Source organism: Schistocerca gregaria, chromosome 3, assembly GCF_023897955.1.
Source record: "Schistocerca gregaria isolate iqSchGreg1 chromosome 3, iqSchGreg1.2, whole genome shotgun sequence".
In the NCBI taxonomy this organism is placed as follows: domain Eukaryota; kingdom Metazoa; phylum Arthropoda; class Insecta; order Orthoptera; family Acrididae; genus Schistocerca; species Schistocerca gregaria.
The window spans coordinates 894,707,205-894,728,891 of record NC_064922.1 but is presented as its reverse complement, the minus strand read 5'-3'; the positions used below and the strand labels follow the sequence as shown (position 1 = coordinate 894,728,891).

The 21,687-nt window shown below is 39.1% G+C and overlaps 2 protein-coding genes across 9 annotated transcripts in view; both read right to left on the bottom strand.

Annotated features, from left to right (window-relative positions):
• Positions 1–21,687, bottom strand: part of LOC126355143 (WASH complex subunit 5) — a 165,418-nt gene that overhangs the window by 131,296 nt on the left and 12,435 nt on the right. For 2 of the 8 annotated variants that reach the window (XM_050005336.1, XM_050005339.1), the window contains exons 2-4: positions 11,786–12,609; positions 6,442–6,582; positions 1,135–1,310 (exon numbers count right to left, since the gene is read on the bottom strand). In XM_050005336.1, the coding sequence (XP_049861293.1) occupies positions 1,135–1,256 (122 nt within the window). In that variant the 5' untranslated portion in view covers positions 1,257–1,310; positions 6,442–6,582; positions 11,786–12,609. The remainder of the gene's footprint in view (positions 1–1,134; positions 1,311–6,441; positions 6,583–11,785; positions 12,610–21,687) is intronic. The other 6 variants (XM_050005334.1, XM_050005337.1, XM_050005332.1 and 3 more) reach the window with 4 other exon arrangements.
• LOC126355657 (F-box only protein 7-like) lies at positions 11,771–12,604 on the bottom strand. Its single transcript, XM_050006021.1, has one exon. It carries the CDS (start codon positions 12,602–12,604, stop codon positions 11,771–11,773), a length of 834 nt encoding a protein of 277 aa, XP_049861978.1.

Sequence of the window (21,687 nt, the reverse complement as noted above, 5' to 3'; positions counted from 1 at the left end):
CATGCTTATTATTTTAATAAATTCAGCAGTTCCTTCTTAATTATCAATTTCATTTTTTGATTCGAACACCACACTACACCTCTTGTTGTCGCTGAAAATCTGACAAACAAGCTTTACATTTTGTTCTTCTAACGAAGAAGACCATAGTGCTTTCATGCAAAACCATGCCCAAATTTTAATAATTTGTTGCTTTCAATATCAAATATAGACACAATTGCAGAAAATGAAGCTTGCATTCTTATAGATGGGGAAGTAAAATGTCAGACGTTCATCTTTCAAATCCAACCAATTATTTCTGATGCACTTCAAAATATGGAAAGTGTGTATAACATAATGCAAGGGTCTGGAATGATATGAATGGTTTGGGTAAGCAATACGAAGATGCGGTGGATTTACAAAATTAAAAACATCTTTTCTATTAATTGAATAATTGTCAGAAGAAAAGTAAGTATAAGTATGATTGTGTGTGTGTGTGTGTGTGTGTGTGTGTGTGTGTGTGTGTGTGTGTGTGTGTGTGTGTGTAAAATGGATGTACTCTGAAAGCTAGCAAGTTTTTTGTCCTTTTGTGTGTGCCTCTCAACAATTCAACACTTCTGCCTTTTAATGAGTTGTCTCATTTACTCCCAAAGAATTTACATTTCCCAGTTTTTTCCTTATCCCTGAAACACTCTTATCTGTTGGTATTTGCAGAAGATGTGTGAAAATACTGTCACAGAAATGGAGAACTTGCACTATGAAATGAATAGCAGCCACTGATCACTCGTCATACATGCTGCAATTCTACAAGTTTTGCCCAAGCTTCTATAACTATTAAGCACAATTAAACAAGCAGCAGCTTTTCTGATAGTAGTGGTTTGTGTACTAGCTTTTTAAGCACCAACAGAGTACATCAGACTACCTTCAAGAATAGTTAATATAGCATGAACAAGTAATTTCTGAAAGCTGCTTTTATCTTAACTCATACACTGACTAATGTTACAAAACAGTCTATCATTATGTGTTTTGCAGGACATAATGTGTATATGAATGAGTCAAACAGTGATTCAAAACAACACTGCTATTCTATTACGACACAAAACACACAACATTTCCCATTAAGGGTAGAATTAATAAATAAGACTATAATGCTCTTACCTGAAAATAGGTGGAACATAATCTTTCAGTCGTAATAATTCTGCTATAATAGCATTTCCTCTAGATACAAGACGTAAGATTGTTTGACCACATGGGTTATTGTCAGCCAAAAATTCCGTCATCTTGGGAATATATTATTCTATCCAGTCAAGTGGGAGAAAATGGAATGAGTCAGTCTAAAACAAACAGTTCAATCGGGTTAAGTGCTCAATATATTTGTTTGAAATCAACTACAAAATATAAATTTGAAACATAGTACTTGTACAAAAGGTATTCCTGTTCTTAAGATTTCATAACTAAAACAATAACAATAGAAAATCTGGTGTCTGTTGACCAAGACCACCTCTACTGTTGTTAATGGGAAGCTTCACTCTTTTTTTTAAATAAATTCTCACTAAAATTTCTTTACATGATAAAGGTTATAGTGTTGAGTTGCACTAAATATTTATATTACTAAGTTTCATAAATAAAGACAGATTATGAAGATACAAAGGTTACAAATGTGGAACAATGTAGAAGTTCGAACTAGTAGAGAGGAAGCATGTTGTAAACAGATAAGTAGATAAAATTTTGCTGCAATGTAAACTGTTGAAAAACTTTTGCAGGACCCTCATGACCTGCACAGTTGGTATTAAAAAGAATAATAATAACTGGGATAATTGTCCTCAGTACTTTTAAGACCATAGAAAACCTCTGCACAAAGCCACCTCCGTAATGGAGGTAAAAGTAAACCTGCATTCTCGGTACAGTTCAGTAGTGTGGGCTGCATCTCCAACCATGAGCAGGACAATGTGGCTTCTGTACACTGTTCACATGCTTTGAAAGGTCACTTCCACATTAGACAGTGTGCACACTGTTACTTTAAGATGTGACGGGTTGATAGCACAGAAAGTAGACAATATAAATGGTGCACACAGCAATGAGATTATTCAATTAACTGCTATCATGAGACCAAAAAAATCTGGAGGTCACCCACAGTAACAACAACAGTGATAGTTCCAGAGTGAGATTTTCACTCTGCAGTGGAGTGTGCGATGATATGAAACTTCCTGTCAGATTAAAACTGTGTGCCAGGAAATTTCAACAATGATAGTTGGCTGGTTTGCTGACCACTATTTACATATTATGGCTCCTAGGTACACGACATGTTTCATAGGTTTAAACCTCCATCATCAGGTGAATTTACATTTCTTAGTATGAAATTTGTGTGTGTGTGTTGTGTTACAATTTTTTTGGAGGAACCTGCGACACTGTATAGTGGACAATCAAAACACTAATTCAGAACATGGTTTTGGGTTTCTTTTGACAAAAAATTAAATGGGTATCTAACGGTAAACACAAAATAAGTAAAATTGAGTACCTCCAGTGGTCACAGGTTCCTTTCACTGTCGTAACACTGAAACACTATTTTATTTATTTTATGTTTACCATTAGATACACATTTAATTTTTTGTCAAAAGAAACCCAAAACCATGTTCTGAAATAGTGTTTTGTTTCTCCACTAGACAGTGCCACAAGTTTCTCCAAAAAATCGTAACACCACACACACACAAATGTCATAAATGTAAATCCATCTGATGATGGAGGTTTAAATCTTTGAAACACATCATGGAAATAAATAAATAGTGACTGGTAACAGTAAACTTGTTGTTTCATTTAATGTCAATAAGTCACGGTAAAGCCTAAACTAAAATGTTCGCATTTAAAGCTCCTAGGTACCCCAAGAACAATGCAACAGAACTGAGAGCTGCCTTTTTTTAATGTAACTGTCTGCACGTGATCAATATGGTCCCTAGGCATCATTATGAACAACAGTATCAACCCTCAGAAGCATGTTGTATGAAGGAGGCAGAGTAAGGAACACCTGGAACTGAACCAGGGTCAATGACATCAGGTTCTCTTCACCAATGAGTGCAGGATTTGTCTGACACCTGATTATCATTGAAGAAGTGGCTGGAGATGATTAACCACCAATGCATATATCTGGCGCACTATTTCATAGTCTCTGAATGTCAAATGTCTTTTTTCCCTGTTGAGGGTAATTTGGAGTGCTGAACTGTATCGAGACAGGATCATCCAACACGCTGTTCAGCTCTAGTACACATAGAATTCCACTGAAGGTTTTGTCTTTCAAGAACTTAAAGCACAAGTACATCACATCCATTGACATGATGCTCTTACTCAATCTCCCTAATCATTCCAGCATTAAATTTACCGTGGAGGAAAGTGATGAATAGCTTCTACTTTTGGATGTAATAGTTTACAAGAAATGTGTTGAGGACTGGGACAAAGTGTTAATTGAAATGAGATACATACTGACCAATATCTGCATACAAAGAGATGCCACCCACAGTACCAATACAGTGGCATCCTTAGGACACTGGTACACAGAACATAATTATGCCATTTCTGATGTACATAGTCTAACACAGGAACCTGCATACATGGCATCTAAGTTTGAGGAAAATGGATACTCCAAGAGTGAGATTCATCAGCCTCAGGAGTTTGGAGTAGAGGTGCATGATGAGGCATGCTGGGGGCATATCTTTTAAGACCGGAATAATTTTAAGGAGATTTGAGATTATATGTGTGTCCTGTCCATCTGCCAGTGTTAGGGCACTACTCGGCTCCATAAGGCAATGATTTGGCACTGACTGTTCGATTCACGCAGTCCATGACAGCTGCATGGGAGACTGCTGTCACATGAGGCTACAAAAACCTGAAAAATTGCTGATAGCAAAGCATAGTTACGACAACAGCCGTGGAATGAAATGAGATGCGACCCAGATAGTAGTGAGTAGCTGTTTTTTTTTTTTTTTTTTGTCGCCCCCCCCCCAGCATTGATTAACAGAGATAACAGTTTTCCTCTTAGCAGGACATGGAGCCCTGTATTATCCTGCATCAAAGCTCAGTGTTCTTTGGTGCAGCCAGACCCTTAGACCCTTTGTGATATATCACTGGCTTGGGTGTCCACTATGAGCCATGCCACAAGCCCAGTCTTTGGGGCAGCACCAGAGGTGTGTGGCCCATGCACCATGTGCAGTAAGGGGATCTGTATAGGATGGTGGTTTCCGGCCTTCATATCAGGTTTCAACTGGACTCAGCAGCAACAGCAGAATCTTTCCTGAAGATGCTGGACAGAAGGATTGCCACTATATTGAGTCTTGTTGATTTTGGAATACAGCAGCGAACATTATAGGACTACCAACAGTTATTACACAGGGAAAACTTGTGCAGTCACACCACACCCATCTGTTAATGCCTTCTTCCAGGAGGTACTAATCAACCCAATGGAATGACCTGCATATATGCTGACATGAACTTGATTTGTCAACTTGGGATCAGCTGAAACTTTCAGTGCATCATCACAGAAATCATCCTCACACACAAGACGATCTCAGGAGAATTACTGTCTGAGTGGGACAGGGTTATGCAGCAATATCTTGCTCACCATGTGTATAGGACGCCAAGTAGGAACCAACTATATTACAATGCAGAAAATGTAGCAACATTGCATTGAATGTCACCCAGCAGTACATTTTAGATTCACAGATGAGTGATTTTGAATATCCGCCATTCCCAACACCATGAGTTTTTCCAGATTGCACCCAAACAACAACGAAAGAGAGTCTGTGCTGTAGAATATGTGGTACCAGGCGGCACTGATGTTGAGTGCCACCAGAGGAGATTGACTTAAATAGCCCTTAGGGGGCAATGCGGCCACACAGTGCTACGCTTGCACAGTGAGAATGCCACAGTCTTGCCATGTGAGTACGGCAGCCAATAGCATTCCATGAGGCAGCTACATAGGTGACTGCGAAGCACTTCAGTCTTCGCGCTTGATACCTCTGGGTCTATTTTCACTGTACTGGGAAAGCTTGATAATTACCTTGCTTGTCAACTGATTACTGTCTTTGGTTGCATCTTGGATTTGTCTCTCTGCTGTTCTTGGCTTTCTTGTCATTGTTGTGGTTTTGGCTTTGTGTAGCACCGAGTTGTCATGTAGGTTGTTTGTCCTTGTCTTGTTCTGTTGTCTTATCCAAAGCAATCTGTCGCATTTATTTCACCTACTATTAATTTGGGTTATTCTTATACAGGCAGGCATCCCGCTGGTAGCTTTCTCCATTTCCCCTTATCTTCCGGAACTCTGACATGTGCACTGATATCTGTCTACCTGCAGACTAGCAGAATATACAAAAACAATGTCCATTATCATCTCATTCCAGCTTTCAACTGGAGTTTGGGTTCAATCCATCTGACAGTGAATACATTAAACACTGACATCGGTGACCTATGAAGACAGGTTCCCTATGCCAAGGCAAACATACAGGTTGCCCTTTTCATTCAGAGGAGACAGTGGATAGAGTTTGGCAATCCTTCCAATGCAGCCCCGCGAAGTGAGTTCTAAAAGTGAGCCATGATTTAGCACTGCCCAGTTCAACATCTGGGATGTTCTTCATAAGAGTGTTTGACATTCAAGGTTTACAAACTGCAACTTGTGAAGGCACCCACTAAAGATGACAATATTTAGCACTGTCTTCAGTGGAGACAGTTTGGGATTCCCACAAAATGTCAATTTTATTCACAGGGTTCACTGGTGAGGCAACCTTCCATATCAATGGCAACGTCAACAGGGGCATAATATTCAAAGCTGGGGTGCAGAACATTCTCGCCAAATCACTGAGCATGCCTGAGATTTTACCAAGTTGAAAATCTTCACTGCCATGTGCAGAATGACGCTTTATGGCATTTTCCTTTGCAGAAAAAATGTAATGGCACACTCATACCTTGACATGCTCCAGATGTGCTTGATACCACAACCTGAGGAAGACTCCTGAGATTTCTTTTCTAACAGTTTGGAGCTGCAGCCACTTCCATTATGACATGAGAGAGTATCTGAATGAACATCTCTGACAGTTTGAGACACGTCACATTGGTCCTGATGATGAAGCATTGTTGAGATGGCTCTAGAGGTCTCTTGATATGACTTCTTTTATTGGGGCTTTATCAAAGACTGTATCTTTCTTCCGCCATTACCTGAAGAACTGACAGAGCTGAAAGAGTGGATCAAAAAGCCTTTGCTGCTGTTACAAAAGACATGCTGATTTGAGTATGGTAGGTAATGAACCATGGACAAGATATCTACCATATCATGAAGGACACCCATTTTGATTTTTTGTAAGATATGTATAAAGCTTTGACTTATTATCTTAATTTTGCTCTGTAAAGGATTCTGATATCACTTCTAGGCACCTGCTGAATTCAATGCAATACAAAAATATAAATAATGAAACAAAAAAAGCTCACCTCAACAGAGGGAATGCTGGAGTTGGCAGCCACGCTATGTGATTTATTTATGCAGCTGAGCACACCAACTGCACAGTGCCAAGTAGTTAGTAGTTAGTTAATAGGGAAGGCACTTGGCAACCATGATTGTAGAAGCACCTCCTGCACAAAACAGCAGGGCAGTTATGGCTGATTACTATACAGTTACTGTTATAAAAGTGGTTTGAACTATGTTCAAAATCAATGTCTTCATGAGCACAGAAGGAAGATTCATCATCGACACACAAAACTGAATCAATCGAGTGAGTCAGTTGTAACCAACTGCTACATGAAATAATATCATGCAATTAGATACAGAAAGACTGGTTTCTCAAATTAAGGCCTATGTTTGATAATAGTAGATTCAGGAGAATTTCTTCACTTCGTTTACCACGTGGCTGCCAATTTTTTACATTAAATTTGTCACTTATCTCACATCTGCTTCTCCTCAATACTAATTTACTCTTAATCTCTTAATCCACATTGTGAGCTCAGTAGACTGTTTATTCCAGTCAACAGGTCTTATAATTCTGCAATATTTTTAAAAAGAATAGTAGCTTAATCAATGAACTTATTACTGACACCCCTTCACAATGAAATTTAATCCCACCTCCAAACCATTACATTATTTTCTTAATTGCTTCTTCGATTTGAGAAAGAAAATGCTGTGGTGTGAAAAAGGTTATTGCAGAGATATTGCACAGCAAAGAGGTATCATGAGGCACCAATGAGATGCTAGAAAAAAGCAGTGCCTCATGTACTTCTGAGGTGCCACCACTGTGCCTCTTCCTTGAAACAGTATCACCAGAGGGAAGGAGGGCAGTTCTGTTTGAGGTTGGGTACAGCCCACTTCCGAAAAAATCCTGCCAGAGTAACATTGTCATCCTGCCTACTCCTCAGAGTGAAGACAGTTCTGCCTTGTGTGTGTTGGTGTGTGTGGGGGGGGGGGGGGGGGGCTGCCTATGCACCAATCCCGCCATACTATGGCCATTCTAAACTTGTTTCAATTCACCACTCAGTAATCGTGGCTCATTTAGTGTGTTCTGAACCACAAGCTCCATGTGCAGTTTCATAGTTACAGTCGAGCCTGGCGAGCAAAGATAAGTTTTGTTGTACTTAATAAAGTATTACTTATTCAGAGTGTTCTAATTAATTGTATTATTACTAGCCACCTTAGTGTCCAAGAAGTTAGACACAACAACTAAAATGCCAATGAGGATGCAGCTCACGATTAGGTCACTGTGGCATATTGTGTAGCTAACCCTCTCTTGCAGCAGTGTTATTTTTCTGTTTGTGTATGTTGTCGTATTGAGTTTCATGATCACTCTTCCAGGTGTGTCTTTAATGCAAACTATACAGTCACAGGACAAAGGACTAAACAATTACTACAAGCACTGCAAGAAACTGTGGCAGTACCATGACTGCTACCCCAGCCTGTTCAATCAGAAACAACTCCATAAGAAGTTCAACCGCCTAAATTAAAAGAGATTCTGAGGTAAAGCAAAGAATGAGCTGCTTATGTTGCACAGTTGATGGCACATTTCAATGCCTATGGCATAACAGGTAACCAGCGTATTTACTATTTTCCCTCCACCGCAGGCTCAGATGTATTCCGGCTGGTAGTAAAACTGTTTCCAGATCATCAACCTCCTAAGGCCCCCTGCGACAAGTGAGCTGATAAACTGTCAAATCATTTTAAATCACAAGTGCATGTAGCAGCAAACTTGTTATAAGTTTTTCTGATTAAAACAGCAGCCAGGACAGTCCTACAAAGAGTGGGAAACAGAACTTGGTGATCTTACTAGACAATGTCACTTTCAGTTTCCACGTGGGTTAAGATACAGTGACATTATGATGAGCAATGCAATTACTCAGAACATGTCTGAGTCCCATATTCATGCTGCATTAATAAAGCATCCAAACCCTGAGCTCAGTACAGTACTGTCAATCACTGAGTCACAACAGGACACTGTCGGTGTAACTGAGGGGTGAAGGGAAAAGAACTGGAGAGGTTCAGGGCAAGGCGTAGAGTTTACAAAAGTCACCCAAAACCCCAGGTCAGGGGAAACTTACCGTACAGGGTGAGAAGGAAAGATTGATTGTTGGGGACTGATCTAATGAGGTGTATGTTGTGTTTCTTCACAACAGTCTGCCAATCCTGTTGTTGTTTTGTCAGATTGCCAGGACACAAACTCTGAACTTATCAACCAGCTATCCAATAAGTTGTATGCTCAGTTACGTGTGATAATTTCCACTTAGATACTAGGGGTACTGTTATGATGCTCAACAGTGCCACGTATGAAACACGTTGGAACAGCTTCAACAACCATATAACTTGTTGACCGCATATAATGGACAAACTTAATCCAGTGCTTGGAGTGAGCGGTTTGCCAGCCACATTCTGTAATACTACTAAAACAGTGTTATTTCATGTGTTGTGCTCTTGTGAGTCTACTGACATTTTTGGCAAGGATAGCTTTGACCTTTTTGGATTGTCAGTTCACAAAAAGGTGTTAAAATTAATTCAGCTGAGTTCCGTGCCAATATTAATACATTATGTGACAAAACCAGTCCTCTGTTCCATGGTAGTTTAGGCAAGGCCCAAGGGTTTGAGACCCAAGGGACTGAAACACAATGTGCGGTCCAAGTTTTTTTTGGTTCACACTGTCTCTTATGCATTACAGGACCAGGCTGCTGCAGAGTTGCAGGACAGTGATATCATCAAACCAGTGTTGGCCAGCTAGTAGATGTCACCCCTGGCGGTCCTTACTAAACCGTCGGTCAGGTTGGGACTCTGAGTGACTTTAAAACAACTGTCAACCCACAAACTGTTGTTGATTCTTTTCTGTCGCCCTGCCCTGAGGATTTGATGAACCACTTAGGTCAGGGTCAAGGTAAGGGTAATATCCAGAAGGCCTATTTGCAACTGCCTTTAGATGAAGAGTCAAAGAAGATTTTTGTGATCAACACACACAAGTAATTATTCCAGTTCCAGTGGTTACCATTTGGTAGTGCTTCTGTCCCAGCTACCTTTCAAACCTTGAGCAACGGATGTCACAAGTAACCTTCTTGTTCGAACCATTTAGATGATATAGTTGTATCTGGTCATATGCCAGAAGAACAATTTAAAAAATTCAGAGGCACTGTTTCCAGTGTTGTCCAAACCAACACTGACACCCACCCATTCTAAGTATTCCTTCTTTCTCACTGAAATTGACTATCTTGGCCATGTGATTAATTTACATGGCATCCACCCACCACAGTCGCACTTAGTAGCTATTCACGACTTGCCCTGCGCTAACAAATGTATCAGAAGTGCAACTTTGGCATTCATTTTACAATTTTCATGTTTGATATGCAGTCAGTGGACAAAGGCAGAGGCTTAGTACACAATTTTAATCAGTTACTGAGTTTCAATATGACATATTTTCTCATGCAATGTGAAAGATTTATTCTGTATACTAGTATACACTGTTGGCCCAACAAATTAAGATTGGAATAAATCAATGAAGCTGCTTTTTGCACAAAACTTAAATTAAAACAACATAAAAGTGGAGACTGAAGTTGAACTTAGAACAGTTTGAACACTGAAATACGTTTTTCTATCACACTCATCATGGATTTAAATAAATAGTAAGGAAGTCCTCGGTTACATATTTTGTATAAAAAAATAATAAATTTTATTACAGCCACATCAAATACTTCAGCATCTAACCTGATTTCTACCTATCAGTCAAGATAAGTCAATGATTACCACATGTGTAATGCTCCTATAAATAGACTATACTAATAACGTTTGCACATATGGTGAACCTCAACATATTCTTACACAGCCTTATGGCAACAATCATTACACAGGCAAATGAAAATGACTGCTAACCAAAATTGGTTTACCAATTGAAATTTTGTGTTAAAAGATATGTGATTACTGCTACTCCATACAAGTAAATTGGCAAACATGACCCGCTTACAAAATAATCTGGCCGACAGTATTATGAAAGGGGTAGACTGCTACTCACCATATAAAGATGACACACTGAGTTGCAGACAGGCATGAAGAAAAGACTGTTACACGTAACTTTTGGCCGAGGCCTTCTTCAGAAAGGAGAAACACATGCACACATTCACACAAGCAAGCACACACCTCTCTCTCTCTCTCTCTCTCTCTCTCTCTCTCTCTCTCACACACACACCTCACACACACACACACACACACACACACACACACACACACAGAGCCAGTCTGGCTGGAGGTAGTGGTCATGTGTATGAGGTGTGATTTCTTGTGTAAATGTTTGCATGTTTTTCTCCTTCCTGAAGAAGGCTTTGGCTGAAAGCTTATATGTAATGGTCTTTCCTTCATGCCTGTCTGAAACTCAATGTGTCATCTTTATGATGAGTAGGAATCTATCCTTTTCTAATATTGTTGATATTGCAACCTGGACTTTCAATAGTTTAAACAAATTGAGGTGCTGAGAACCACAAGGACTTAAAGCCCACCATAATCGATTTTGAGATTTAAGCATGTATGCATTCTCCTGACGCCTTTTGATTTTATGGTGAAACCAGCTTCATCCATACCTGTAAGCCCACACTGTATATATGAACATTCATGAAAAACTGTCTTCCTGATTTCTCGCTCATTTATTTCCATACAGACCCATAACAAAATGCATAACTGTGTTGCTCTACGCTGTTCAATTGTTATCTAGGTTTGGCAACTTAATTTAGTGTCTACATCACGTACATAGTAGTAGTACTTCTTAACCAGAGGCATAACAGTAGTTTTATCTGAACCTCAGGTCACAGAATATGTTTTGTGAAAATGATGTTAAGGAGGACAATAAAGTGTTGGAATAGGTCATAACTGTGTATGTGTGGTGCATTTAGTATCTGTCCTTTATGTTTTGATCACATTTTAAGATTAATTATAAACTTTACAAATATTAAAAGACACTACTGTCACCAGCCTAGATATAGATATATCGTGAATTAACATTAATAATCAATATAAACAAAAATATTACTTAACATGTCACAACTTAAAATGGGCACATTATTTTTTCATACGAAATATAGTAGTTGACACTTCGTTAAAAAATAAGTCAGACCTTTGAGACTGGTGGTTTGTCTATAAAGTTGATTTTCACAAACATCTATTTTTTTCAAAACTTTATCTCTGTGCTTTGGGTTCTTATGGTTCTCAGTGCATCAATTGGCCACTAATTTTATTAAATCTGAACACAAAATATTGCACATTTACATGACAATAACACACAGAACACTTCCAATACCCATGCAAAACACACAATCAATAAGACAGTACCCTGAAATCTGAAAAGGCAAAAGGTCCCCTTGATGCAATCCTTTGTTGCCTCCTCTTCTGCAATTCCTTTTTCCAGTCAATGTTTTCTCGGTTGTCTACAATTAGCTCATTGTAAGCAGTTGGATAATATCTGCAAAACAATTTCTTCCACAGCCGTCGGTCAGACACAATTAAGTTGTTCATGTAGCGACATGACATCAATAAACTATAAACATCATTTAATTTGAGTTGCGAGTATATTTTATGTTTTAGGTCATCTGGAATACCCAGGAGGGAACCATTTAATACATGTACTTCATTCAAAATAATACACCTCACAGGGTACAGCAGCTCTTTCGTTAATTTCTCTTTCAACTGTCTTATATTTGCATATCTGGCTAACACAGGAGTCGATGGCTGAGTCTTCTTTATAACTTCAGAACAACGGAAACTCAAACCAAATACTATTTTTGGGACAATATTCGATACAATCAGATTAAGCTCCAAAATATCACCAATTAAGAAACCAACAAGTCTGCATCTATGTTCTGCAATCTGATTTAGAATAAATGTTACTTTGTATACATTAGTCTGATCATCTTTCCAAGCATTAGGGAGATTACTCGCAGTTCCACTATTTAGTGTTTCAGATTCATGGAACCCTCCACAGTCTGCTTCACATGGAGAGAATTCACTTTCCAACATCAACGTGTACAAAAAAATAACAATAAGATCACTTGGACTGATCTCATGTGAATCTTGATTTAGAGACAAAATGGTTCTTTCGAGAAATTCCAGTTCTGAATGCTGTTTTCTTATATCTTCTATTGATTTATCCATTGAGCCTGAAAGAAAAACTGCATGATAATCCTGTGAAAAAATTAAGGGTGAACAATTTAAAATTATTTGAAGCATTTAAAATTTAACTGCCATGCTGTCGTGAAACTCCATGTCGAGTAAAATACACATCGGTATTAAAAATATGAAACAAATAATTTCACACTATGCATTTTGGCATGACAATAAATGCATATTTTAGTAACAAGTGAGTCTATGGTTCCAATTACAAAGTACATTACAGAAATGTACTTTGAATAACCTTGGCCAAGATCAACACTTTAACTTCTCAGTTTTTTTGTCAATAATTACATATCTGTTTCAGCTGAACAGTGATTTGCAAAATCACAATAGTACACCCAAAAATAATTTTAATGTACTTCAGAGTGGAGTTATGTACATTGCAGCAAAGGAATTGAACAGTCCCTCATTTAATATAAAGTAAAAAATTGAGAAACCTCATAAATTCAGAAAATAAAAAGGAATAAGAACAAACTACATAACCAAAATTTCATACAAATTATCTCTTTATCTAAATTCAAATAGTGAAAATTTCTGTTACTTGCATAGGAATGTTCACTGTGAAATTTCACGAGAAATTGTACTGTACAGTAAACTACTCTGTTCGTACAAATGTAGGTATCCATTTTCTTTGAAACATACTCAGGAATTCATGTGAGATGTCTTTTTTGGAACTCTTGCTGGTCTGTTGAGATTAGCTAAAGCTTATGCTAAGAATATACTCTAGGATTCTGCAACAGACACATGATGCAGATATTGGGATGTAATTTTGTACATCTGTTCTCTAATCATTTTTAAGAACAGGAGTATACTGATGTCTCTTTGTGTAATGCATCAATCTATGCTGCACAAGAAATCCTTGTTAAGTTGTTTCCCTATTAGTTATGTTACCTTCTCTTTTTGTTGTTTCCCTATTAGTTATGTTACCTTCTCTTTTTTTGCAACACACACACCTGCTACTGCAACATTCGTATGAGTGACTGGCGGAGGTGGTGGAGGCTGCTGAACACATGAGGAGTGCAACCAGGGCGCACAATTTGCAACATCGTTACTGGGGTTGATCAAACAAAGGCTTTGTCAATTCTGTGAAGGTCTTGGCTGCAGATTTCTAGACCTGCATTACATTATGGGGATTTGTAGGACTCCCCCTGATAGGTCAGGGGTGCACTACAAGAAGGAAGCAACTACTCAGAGTACTTTTGGAGTGCGCACGGGGTTTTTTAGGCTAGGCACTAGTTTGAGATGCTCTGATAAGCAATCACCAGTCGATATGCAGCACGGGAATCAAACGGACTTCAGAGTAAAGACACTTCAACTGTCCGAATTTTATCAGTAAACTGTTGAAGTATATGTAATAAAGCTCCCAAATTTACTGTCCTCGAGGAAAGTTCTAGTGCTTGAATTACTCTTGGAATCCAGAGCTGGCTGAAACCTGAAGTAGAAAGTTCCAAGACATTTAGCGGGTCATAGAATGTATACTGGAAAGACAGGTTAGATGCCATAGGAGGGGAAGTGTTCATTGCATTTGACAAAGTACCATCTCTATTGAAATTGAAGTTGAGTGTGACAGTCAAGGTCATCTGGTCGCATAGAAATGGTGTAGGTGAAACAAAGTTAACTGTTGGATGTTTTCACTTGCCACATGATTCGCTACTTTCTTTTTCTTTTTCTTTTCAATTATCTTCAGCAGGTAACTTGGTATCTCACATTCACTGCAAATATCTTAGACCCTGTAGCTACAAATAGGCCGGACCTTATCGACGAAGTCAGTATCCTGCTAGACAGAGCAGATAAGCGGTTATTAGCATCTCATTTAGGTAGTGAATTGTCATCACTTAGTTCCAGTAAAATAGATATAGAGGAATTATGGGCAAAGTTTAAGCAGACTGTAAATCATGGTCTGGAGAGTTATGTAAATAGTAAGTAGATAAAGGAAGCAGAAGCTGTTGCACTCTCAGTTCAAAGGGGAATGCACAAATGACGACATATGAAGTTTAGCACAGATTCGTGCATCTGTGAAAAGATCTACATGTGAAACATATAACAATTACCACCGTCACGCCTTAACAAAAGATCTGGCAGAGAACCCAAGAAAATTCTGGTCTTATGTAAAATTGCTGAGTGGGTCCAAGGCTACCAATCAGTCTCTTGTTAATCAGTCCAGTGTGGCAGTTGAAAACAGCAAAACGAAAGCACAAGTTTCAGGAGAATCGTACAAACATACCATCAGTTGACCGTTGGACAGACCCCCGTACGGACGACATAGTAATAAGCATACCTGGCATGGAGAAACAGCTGGAAGATTTGAAAGCAAATAAATCACCAGGTCTGGAAGAAATCCCAGTTCAATTTTACAAAGAGTACCCTATGGCACTGATCCCTGATCTAGGTTGCATTTCTCATGAATCTCTTGCCCAGCTCTAAGTCACAAGTGACTGGATAAAAGAGCAGGTGACTCCAGTATACAAGAAGGGTAAAAGAATGAACCCGTACAATTACAGACCAATATCTCTAACTTCTGTCTGCTGCAGAATCCTTGAACATATTCTCAGTTCAAATATAATAAACTTTCTTGAGACTGAGTAGTTTACGTCCAGGAATCAGCATTGTTTTAGAAAGCATCTCTCATGCAAATCTCAGCTTGTCCTTTTCTCACATGATATACTGAGAACTACAGATGAAGGACAATGGAAAGATTCCATATTTCTGGATTTCCAGAAAGCATTTGACATGGTGCCCCATTGTTGGCTCTTAATGAAGATACAAGCATACAGAATAAGTCACAGATATGTAAGTGGCTCGAAGACTTCTTAAATAATAGAACTCAGCATCTTGTCCTCGACAGCGAGTGTTCATCACACACAAGGGTATCGTCAGGAGAACCCCAGGGAAGTTTGACAGGAGCACAGTTGTTCTCTATATGCATAAATGATTTGGCGGACAGTGTGAGCAGCAATCTGCAGTTGTTTGCTGATTATGATGTGGTTATGGTAAGATGTTGAAGTTGATGAACTGTAGGAAGATGTAAGTCAACTTAGACAAAATTTCTAGTTGGTGTGATGAATGGTAGCTAGTCCTGAAAGTGGAAAAATGTAACTTTATGCAGATAAGTAGAAAGATCAAACCCTTAATGTTTGGATACAGTATTATTAGTGTCCTGCTTGACACAGTTAATTCATTTAAATATGTGTTGGTGTTTCGGTATTGTCACCAGTGGTTGACCTATACGGGTCAAGTGAATTGTCCTATTCCTGTAGATGTTTGTTGGTTTTTGTTGCAAAGTGATATAAAGTGGAACAAGCATGTGAGAACTGTGGTAGGGAAGGCAATTGGTAGACTTTGGCTTATTGGGAGAATTTTTGGAAAGAGTGGTTCACATGTAAAGGAGACCACATATAGGATGCTGGTACAACCTATTCTTGAGTACACCTCAAGTATCTGGGATACATGCCAGGTCAGACTGAAGGAAGACATTGAGGTAATTCAGAGGCGAGCTGCTAGATTTGTTACCGGTAGGTTTGAACAACATGTAAAAGAGTTATGGAGATGCTACATGAACTAAATAGGAATCCCTGGAGGGAAGGCGACGTTCTTTTCGAGAAACACTGTTGAGAAAATTTAGAGAACTGGCATTTGAAGCTGACTGCCGAACGATACTCCAGCAGCCAAAATACATTGTGCATAAGGACCATAAAGAAAAGATACGAGAACTCAAGGCTCATACGGAGGTATATAGACAGTTGCTTTACCCTCACTCTATCTGCAGTGGAACAGGAAAGGAAATGTCAAACAGTTGTACAGGGTACCCTCCGCCATGCACAGTACAGTTGCCTGTGGAGTATCTATGTAGATGTAGATTCTTCTAATATTGCAATCAAACCAAAATGGATCTTTGTTCCCTCATATTATCTTTCTCACACATTTAAGAGTGAAGTTTATGATATGCTTAAGCTTCAATCCCGACTCTTCTATTATGTCATATTTTAATGAACTGTTCTCATTCCAACTCAAATTTGAACATTCCACACTCACTTCAGCCATTAACATGGAATGTTTAGTTTCCTGACTGAGTTTTACTTTCACACATACATCTCATACTTATGAAAGGTCAGATGTCACTATAAATTTCTCATACTTTCACGCAATGTTCAGTTCCTCAGTTGTTCTCTTTAGAACTTTTTGTTGCTTCAGTTGTGTCGTGTTATTGAGTGTGCATATGACTTTCTGTAGCTGCTTTATTGCGATTATTGAGATGATACTGTTTGATTTAGAAACAAAAAAGTGCAAAACATTTTCAAATAAAAAAAATGCATGTTAACATGGAAACAGACATAGTAATTTGCAGGGGGAATGCTAATAGCTGTAAACAACACAAAGTTCTTCAATGAAAAAAGTGGAAAGCAATTTCAGTACTTTATAATCTACAGAAAACAGAGGAAAAGTGATTTGTAATATGGATTTAATGTTTAAGGAAGTGAAAAGATGTCTTCGTTGTGTGTATGATGGACAAGTACAATTACACACTGTTTTCTTAGGCTTCGGCTATAAAGTAAAAATCACATGTGAAAAGTGTAGAAGCAATAGAGCTTTCCAAAACAGCGCAATGATTGTAGATAAGAAATGGGTGTATGAGATCAACAAACAACACTTTAGAGGTGCTTAGGATAAGGTTATCAAGCATCAGGATATTTTGATTTTTGCGTTGTTGTGCTTTCATTGTTCGTAGTTGAAGGTGTTGGTTTTTTTGTATCAGTAGTTGTGGTTGACCTATATGGGTCAAGGGAAATGTCCAATTCCAATTTTTGTAGTTTTAACTGTAGGTATTGGTGTTTGGTATTGTCAGCTACGGCTGATCTATATAGATAAGGGAAATGTCCTTTACAATTTTCGTAGTTTTAATTGTAGGTGTTGGTGTTTTGGTATTGTCAGCTGTGGCTGACCTACACAGGTCAAGTGAATTGTCCGATTCCTGTAGATTTTTCTTTTCTTTTTTATTTTGTGGAATGTTGTAATTTTGTTGGGTTTTTTCTCATCATTTTCTGTGTTTTGGGATAGAGGTGCAAATTTTTTTACTGTTATATTTAGCTTGCCCCACCCTAATTCCCCTCCCCCCCCCCCCCCCTCCAATTCCTGCAGTTTTTCTGTTAGCTTGATTGTATTTTTGGAGGGAGATGTTATTGATTTATTTATATGTATTTTCATGTTTGTTGTCATGTGTATGTACTGACATAATAGGCACCATATTGGAGGTGCTGAGAATAGGCATTCCCTCGCAGGGCACATCGCCTTATCGTAGGCACCTTCAGTGCTGAGCGGAGTTTGCGCGCTCTGACAAAGTCCAGAGCTGTGCCGGCGGTAGTGTAACTACTGGCAGGGCCACCCAAGCCAGATTGGTCTCAATGGAGGGGTCAGACAAAGTGTGTCCCACAATGTAGGGCGGGGATGGGGGTGCGGGCGGGGGGATCTCTATGGGCGTAGGGAACCCAACCCTCCTAGACGAGTGACCCTAAAAAAAAAAAATCCATGTCCTCACAAGTCGGGGGTTGGGCGTTTGGCTAACAACCCCACCCCAGAAAAAAAGTGCTGCAGATACTATGTGTGTTGCAGATACTATACACGTGCCTCGGAACAGAAAGGATTGCCTGTTGACCACTCGGCAAGAAACACAGTTAAAGTGAAGGAACACAGATATTCGGATAGCTACCTGGAATTTGAGGACACTCAAGAGGCCTGGAAAGCTACAAGAAATTGGGAATAAACTAGATAAGTATCACGTGAAAATTGCAGCAATACAAAACACTGGATGGAAAGGGCAAGGAATGATAGCATCACAGGAAACATTTAATGATGTATAGTGGTGGAGATACAGGACTTTATGGCACTGGTTTCCTTCTACATAGTTCTACGAAGGTTAATGTCATTGGTTTTATGCCAATAAGTGACAGAATGTGTTCTCTAAGGATAAGGGCAAAATTTTTTAACATTACAACAGTGAATGTCTACACCCCTATGGAGGAGGCAGATGAAGATGCAAAGGATATATTTTATGCCAAATTGGAAGAAGAAATTGGTAAAATTCAAAAGCACGATGTGAAAATAATACTTGGAGACCTAAATGCAAAAATAGGGAAAGAAGAGATATATAGAAGTATAATAGGAAAGGAAAGCCTACACAATGACAGTAATGATAATGGGCTCATACTGATAGACTTCGCCAGTGGGAAGAACATGATAATAAGAAGCACCTATCACCCAAGGAAAGATATTAAGAAATGTACATGGGTATCACACGATGAAAACACAAGAAACCATATAGATCACGTACTCATAGACAAAAGGCATGCAACAGATATTATGGAAGTTAGCAGCTGCAGAGGTTCAGAAGGAGACACAGAGCACTACTTAGTACAAATTGGATATAGGCAGAAGATAGATTTGGTAAGAAACCAAAAGAATAAGATAAGAATGGAACACAATATACAAAGACCCCAAATGAAGGAAACATAAAAAGAATATAGGAAGAAACTAGAAGAGATACTGGAAGCAAGGAGAAACATAGGGAATGAAGATAATGTGGTAACTAAACGGGAGTCATTGAAAACTGCCATTAGTGTAGCTGCAGAAGAGATACTGGGGAGAGAACAAAGCAAAAGGGTGGTTAAGTGGTTCACCGTGGAATGCTTAACGATAATACACGAGAGAAATGAACTGAGACGGAGAATGTTGCAAAGGAACACAAGGTTAGCAGCAGAAGAATACAGAGAAAAAGAGGAAAAAGAGCGGATAAGCTTTGTAGGGTAAAGAAAAGGCACCATGAAAGGAGAAGGATAGAGCAGCTGGACGAAATGGAAGACAATAAAGAGATCAGAAGGTTCTATGAAAGAACAAGAGATTTGAAGAAAGGTTTCCAACCGCGAGCAGTTTTCTATAAGCATAAGGATGGAAATCTAAAGGTGGCACAAGTATTTTATCGAACTGCTTGATGGGAAAGAAGGGGATAAGGAAGAAGGAACAGTGATTGAGAATGAAAGGGAACAGGACTCAGAATTGGAATCAGAGTTAAACGTAGAGGATCAGAAAGAGGAAGTGAAGAATGCTATCAAGAGCCTAAAAATAAAGCAGCAGGAGAAGATGGTATAGAGGCCGAATCATTAAAATATGTAGCATTAATGGCAAGGAATGTAAGGGCACTAAAGGGGAACTACAATGTGTTAGAGGAAGCAGCAAGAGAAGTAGGTTTAGAAGTAAACATTAACAAAACAAAGTATATGGTGATGGGGGAGCCCAATATAAACGGACAAAGGAATTCTGTGAAAGAGTGAAAACGTTTAAATATTCAGGTTCTGTAATAACGGAGGACAATAAAGTAGCAGTAGAAATTCCAGAAATGATAGCAAGTTGAAATCGTTGCTATTTTGTTTTGCAGAATGTATTTAATTCCAGGAATGTTAGTAGGAATACAAAAATCAAAATATGCACAACTGTATTAAGACCTATAGTAATATGTGGATCAGAAGGCTGGGTACTGACATTACAGGAGGAGAACTGGTTATTGAGATGCGATAGAAAGATACTGAGAAGGATATTTGGAGCAGTAAGAAAGGAAGATGACCGGAAAGTAAAGACAAATGTAGAACTACAAACGCTTTTTGGACAGTTTGATATTATTGTTAAAATTAAGCAAGGAAGATTAAGATGGACAGGACATGTACAGAGAAAGCCAAGAAATCAGAGTGTCAAGAAAGTTTTCATGGGAAAAGCTGACGGGAGAAGGAGAAGAGGTAGACCCGGGAAAAGGTGGCTGCACGATATGCAAGAAGATCTAAAGGCGATGGGAATAAGAAATTGGAGAAGGAATGCGATGGACAGAGAAGAATGGGGGCAGGTGATACAGGAGGCCAAGGTTTGTCGAGGATTGTAGATCCAACCAAGAAGAAGAAGAAGAATAGACGTTTCCACCACATTGATAATGTCATGGGTCAAAGCAGACAGGTGGTTTCACACATATCTGTAATACCTTAAATTATTCAAACTTCAAAGCTGATTTTCTGAGTCTGTATATTTATAAAATGGATTCCCCAGTAAGTTTTCGTCTTATGCATTAATCCTGTTAATTTTCAGATCATACACCAATTATAGCTATGAAACCCACTGAGAATAATCGTAAAATGTTTATTAAACCACAAAATTCAACATTATTCCGGGGTTAAATTTTAATTGTTAATTGAGGCATTTACAAAGCACTACACTATGTGATCAAAAATATCCGGGCACCTGGCTGAAAATGACTTACAAGTTCATGGTGCCCTCCATCGGTAATACTGGAATTCAATATGGTGTTGGCCCACCCTTGGCCGTGATGACAGCTTCCCCTCACACAGGCTGGAAGGTTTCTTGGGTAATTGCAGTCCATTCTTCCTGGAATGCTGCACTGAGGAGAGGTATCGATATTGGTCAGTGACACCTGGTATGAAGTCGGTGTTCCAAGTCATCCCACAGGTGTGCTACGGATTCAGGTCCAGACTTTGTGCAGGCCAGGCCATTACAGGGATGTTATTGTTGTGTAACCACTCCACCACAGGCCGTGCATTATGAGCGTGTGCTTGATCATGTTGAAAGGTGAAATCGCCATCCTCGCATTTCTCTTTAACAGGGGGAAGCAAGAAGGTGCTTAAAACATCAGTGTAGGCCTATGCTGTGATAGTGCCACACAAAACAACAAGGGGTGGAAGCCCCTCCACGAAAAACACAACCACACCATAACACCACTGCCTCTGAATTCTACTGTTGGCACTACACATGCCGTCAGATGATATTCACCAGGCATTTGCCATATCCACACCCTGCTATCGGATTCATCACTCCACACATTGTTATTTTCCTGTTCAATCATCCAATGTTTACGCTCCTTACAGCAATTGAGGTGTCATTTGGCATTTTCCGGCATATTGTGTGGCTTATGAGCATACACTCGACCACAAAATCCTGGTTTTCTCACCTCCCGCCTGACTGTCATAGTACTTGCTGTGGATCCTGATGCAGTTTGGAATTCCCATGTGATGGGC

Bases quoted from the DNA above. Each gene is read 5' to 3' on its own strand.
- LOC126355657 (XM_050006021.1), bottom strand. From the start codon at position 12,604: ATGGATAAATCAATAGAAGATATAAGAAAACAGCATTCAGAACTGGAA.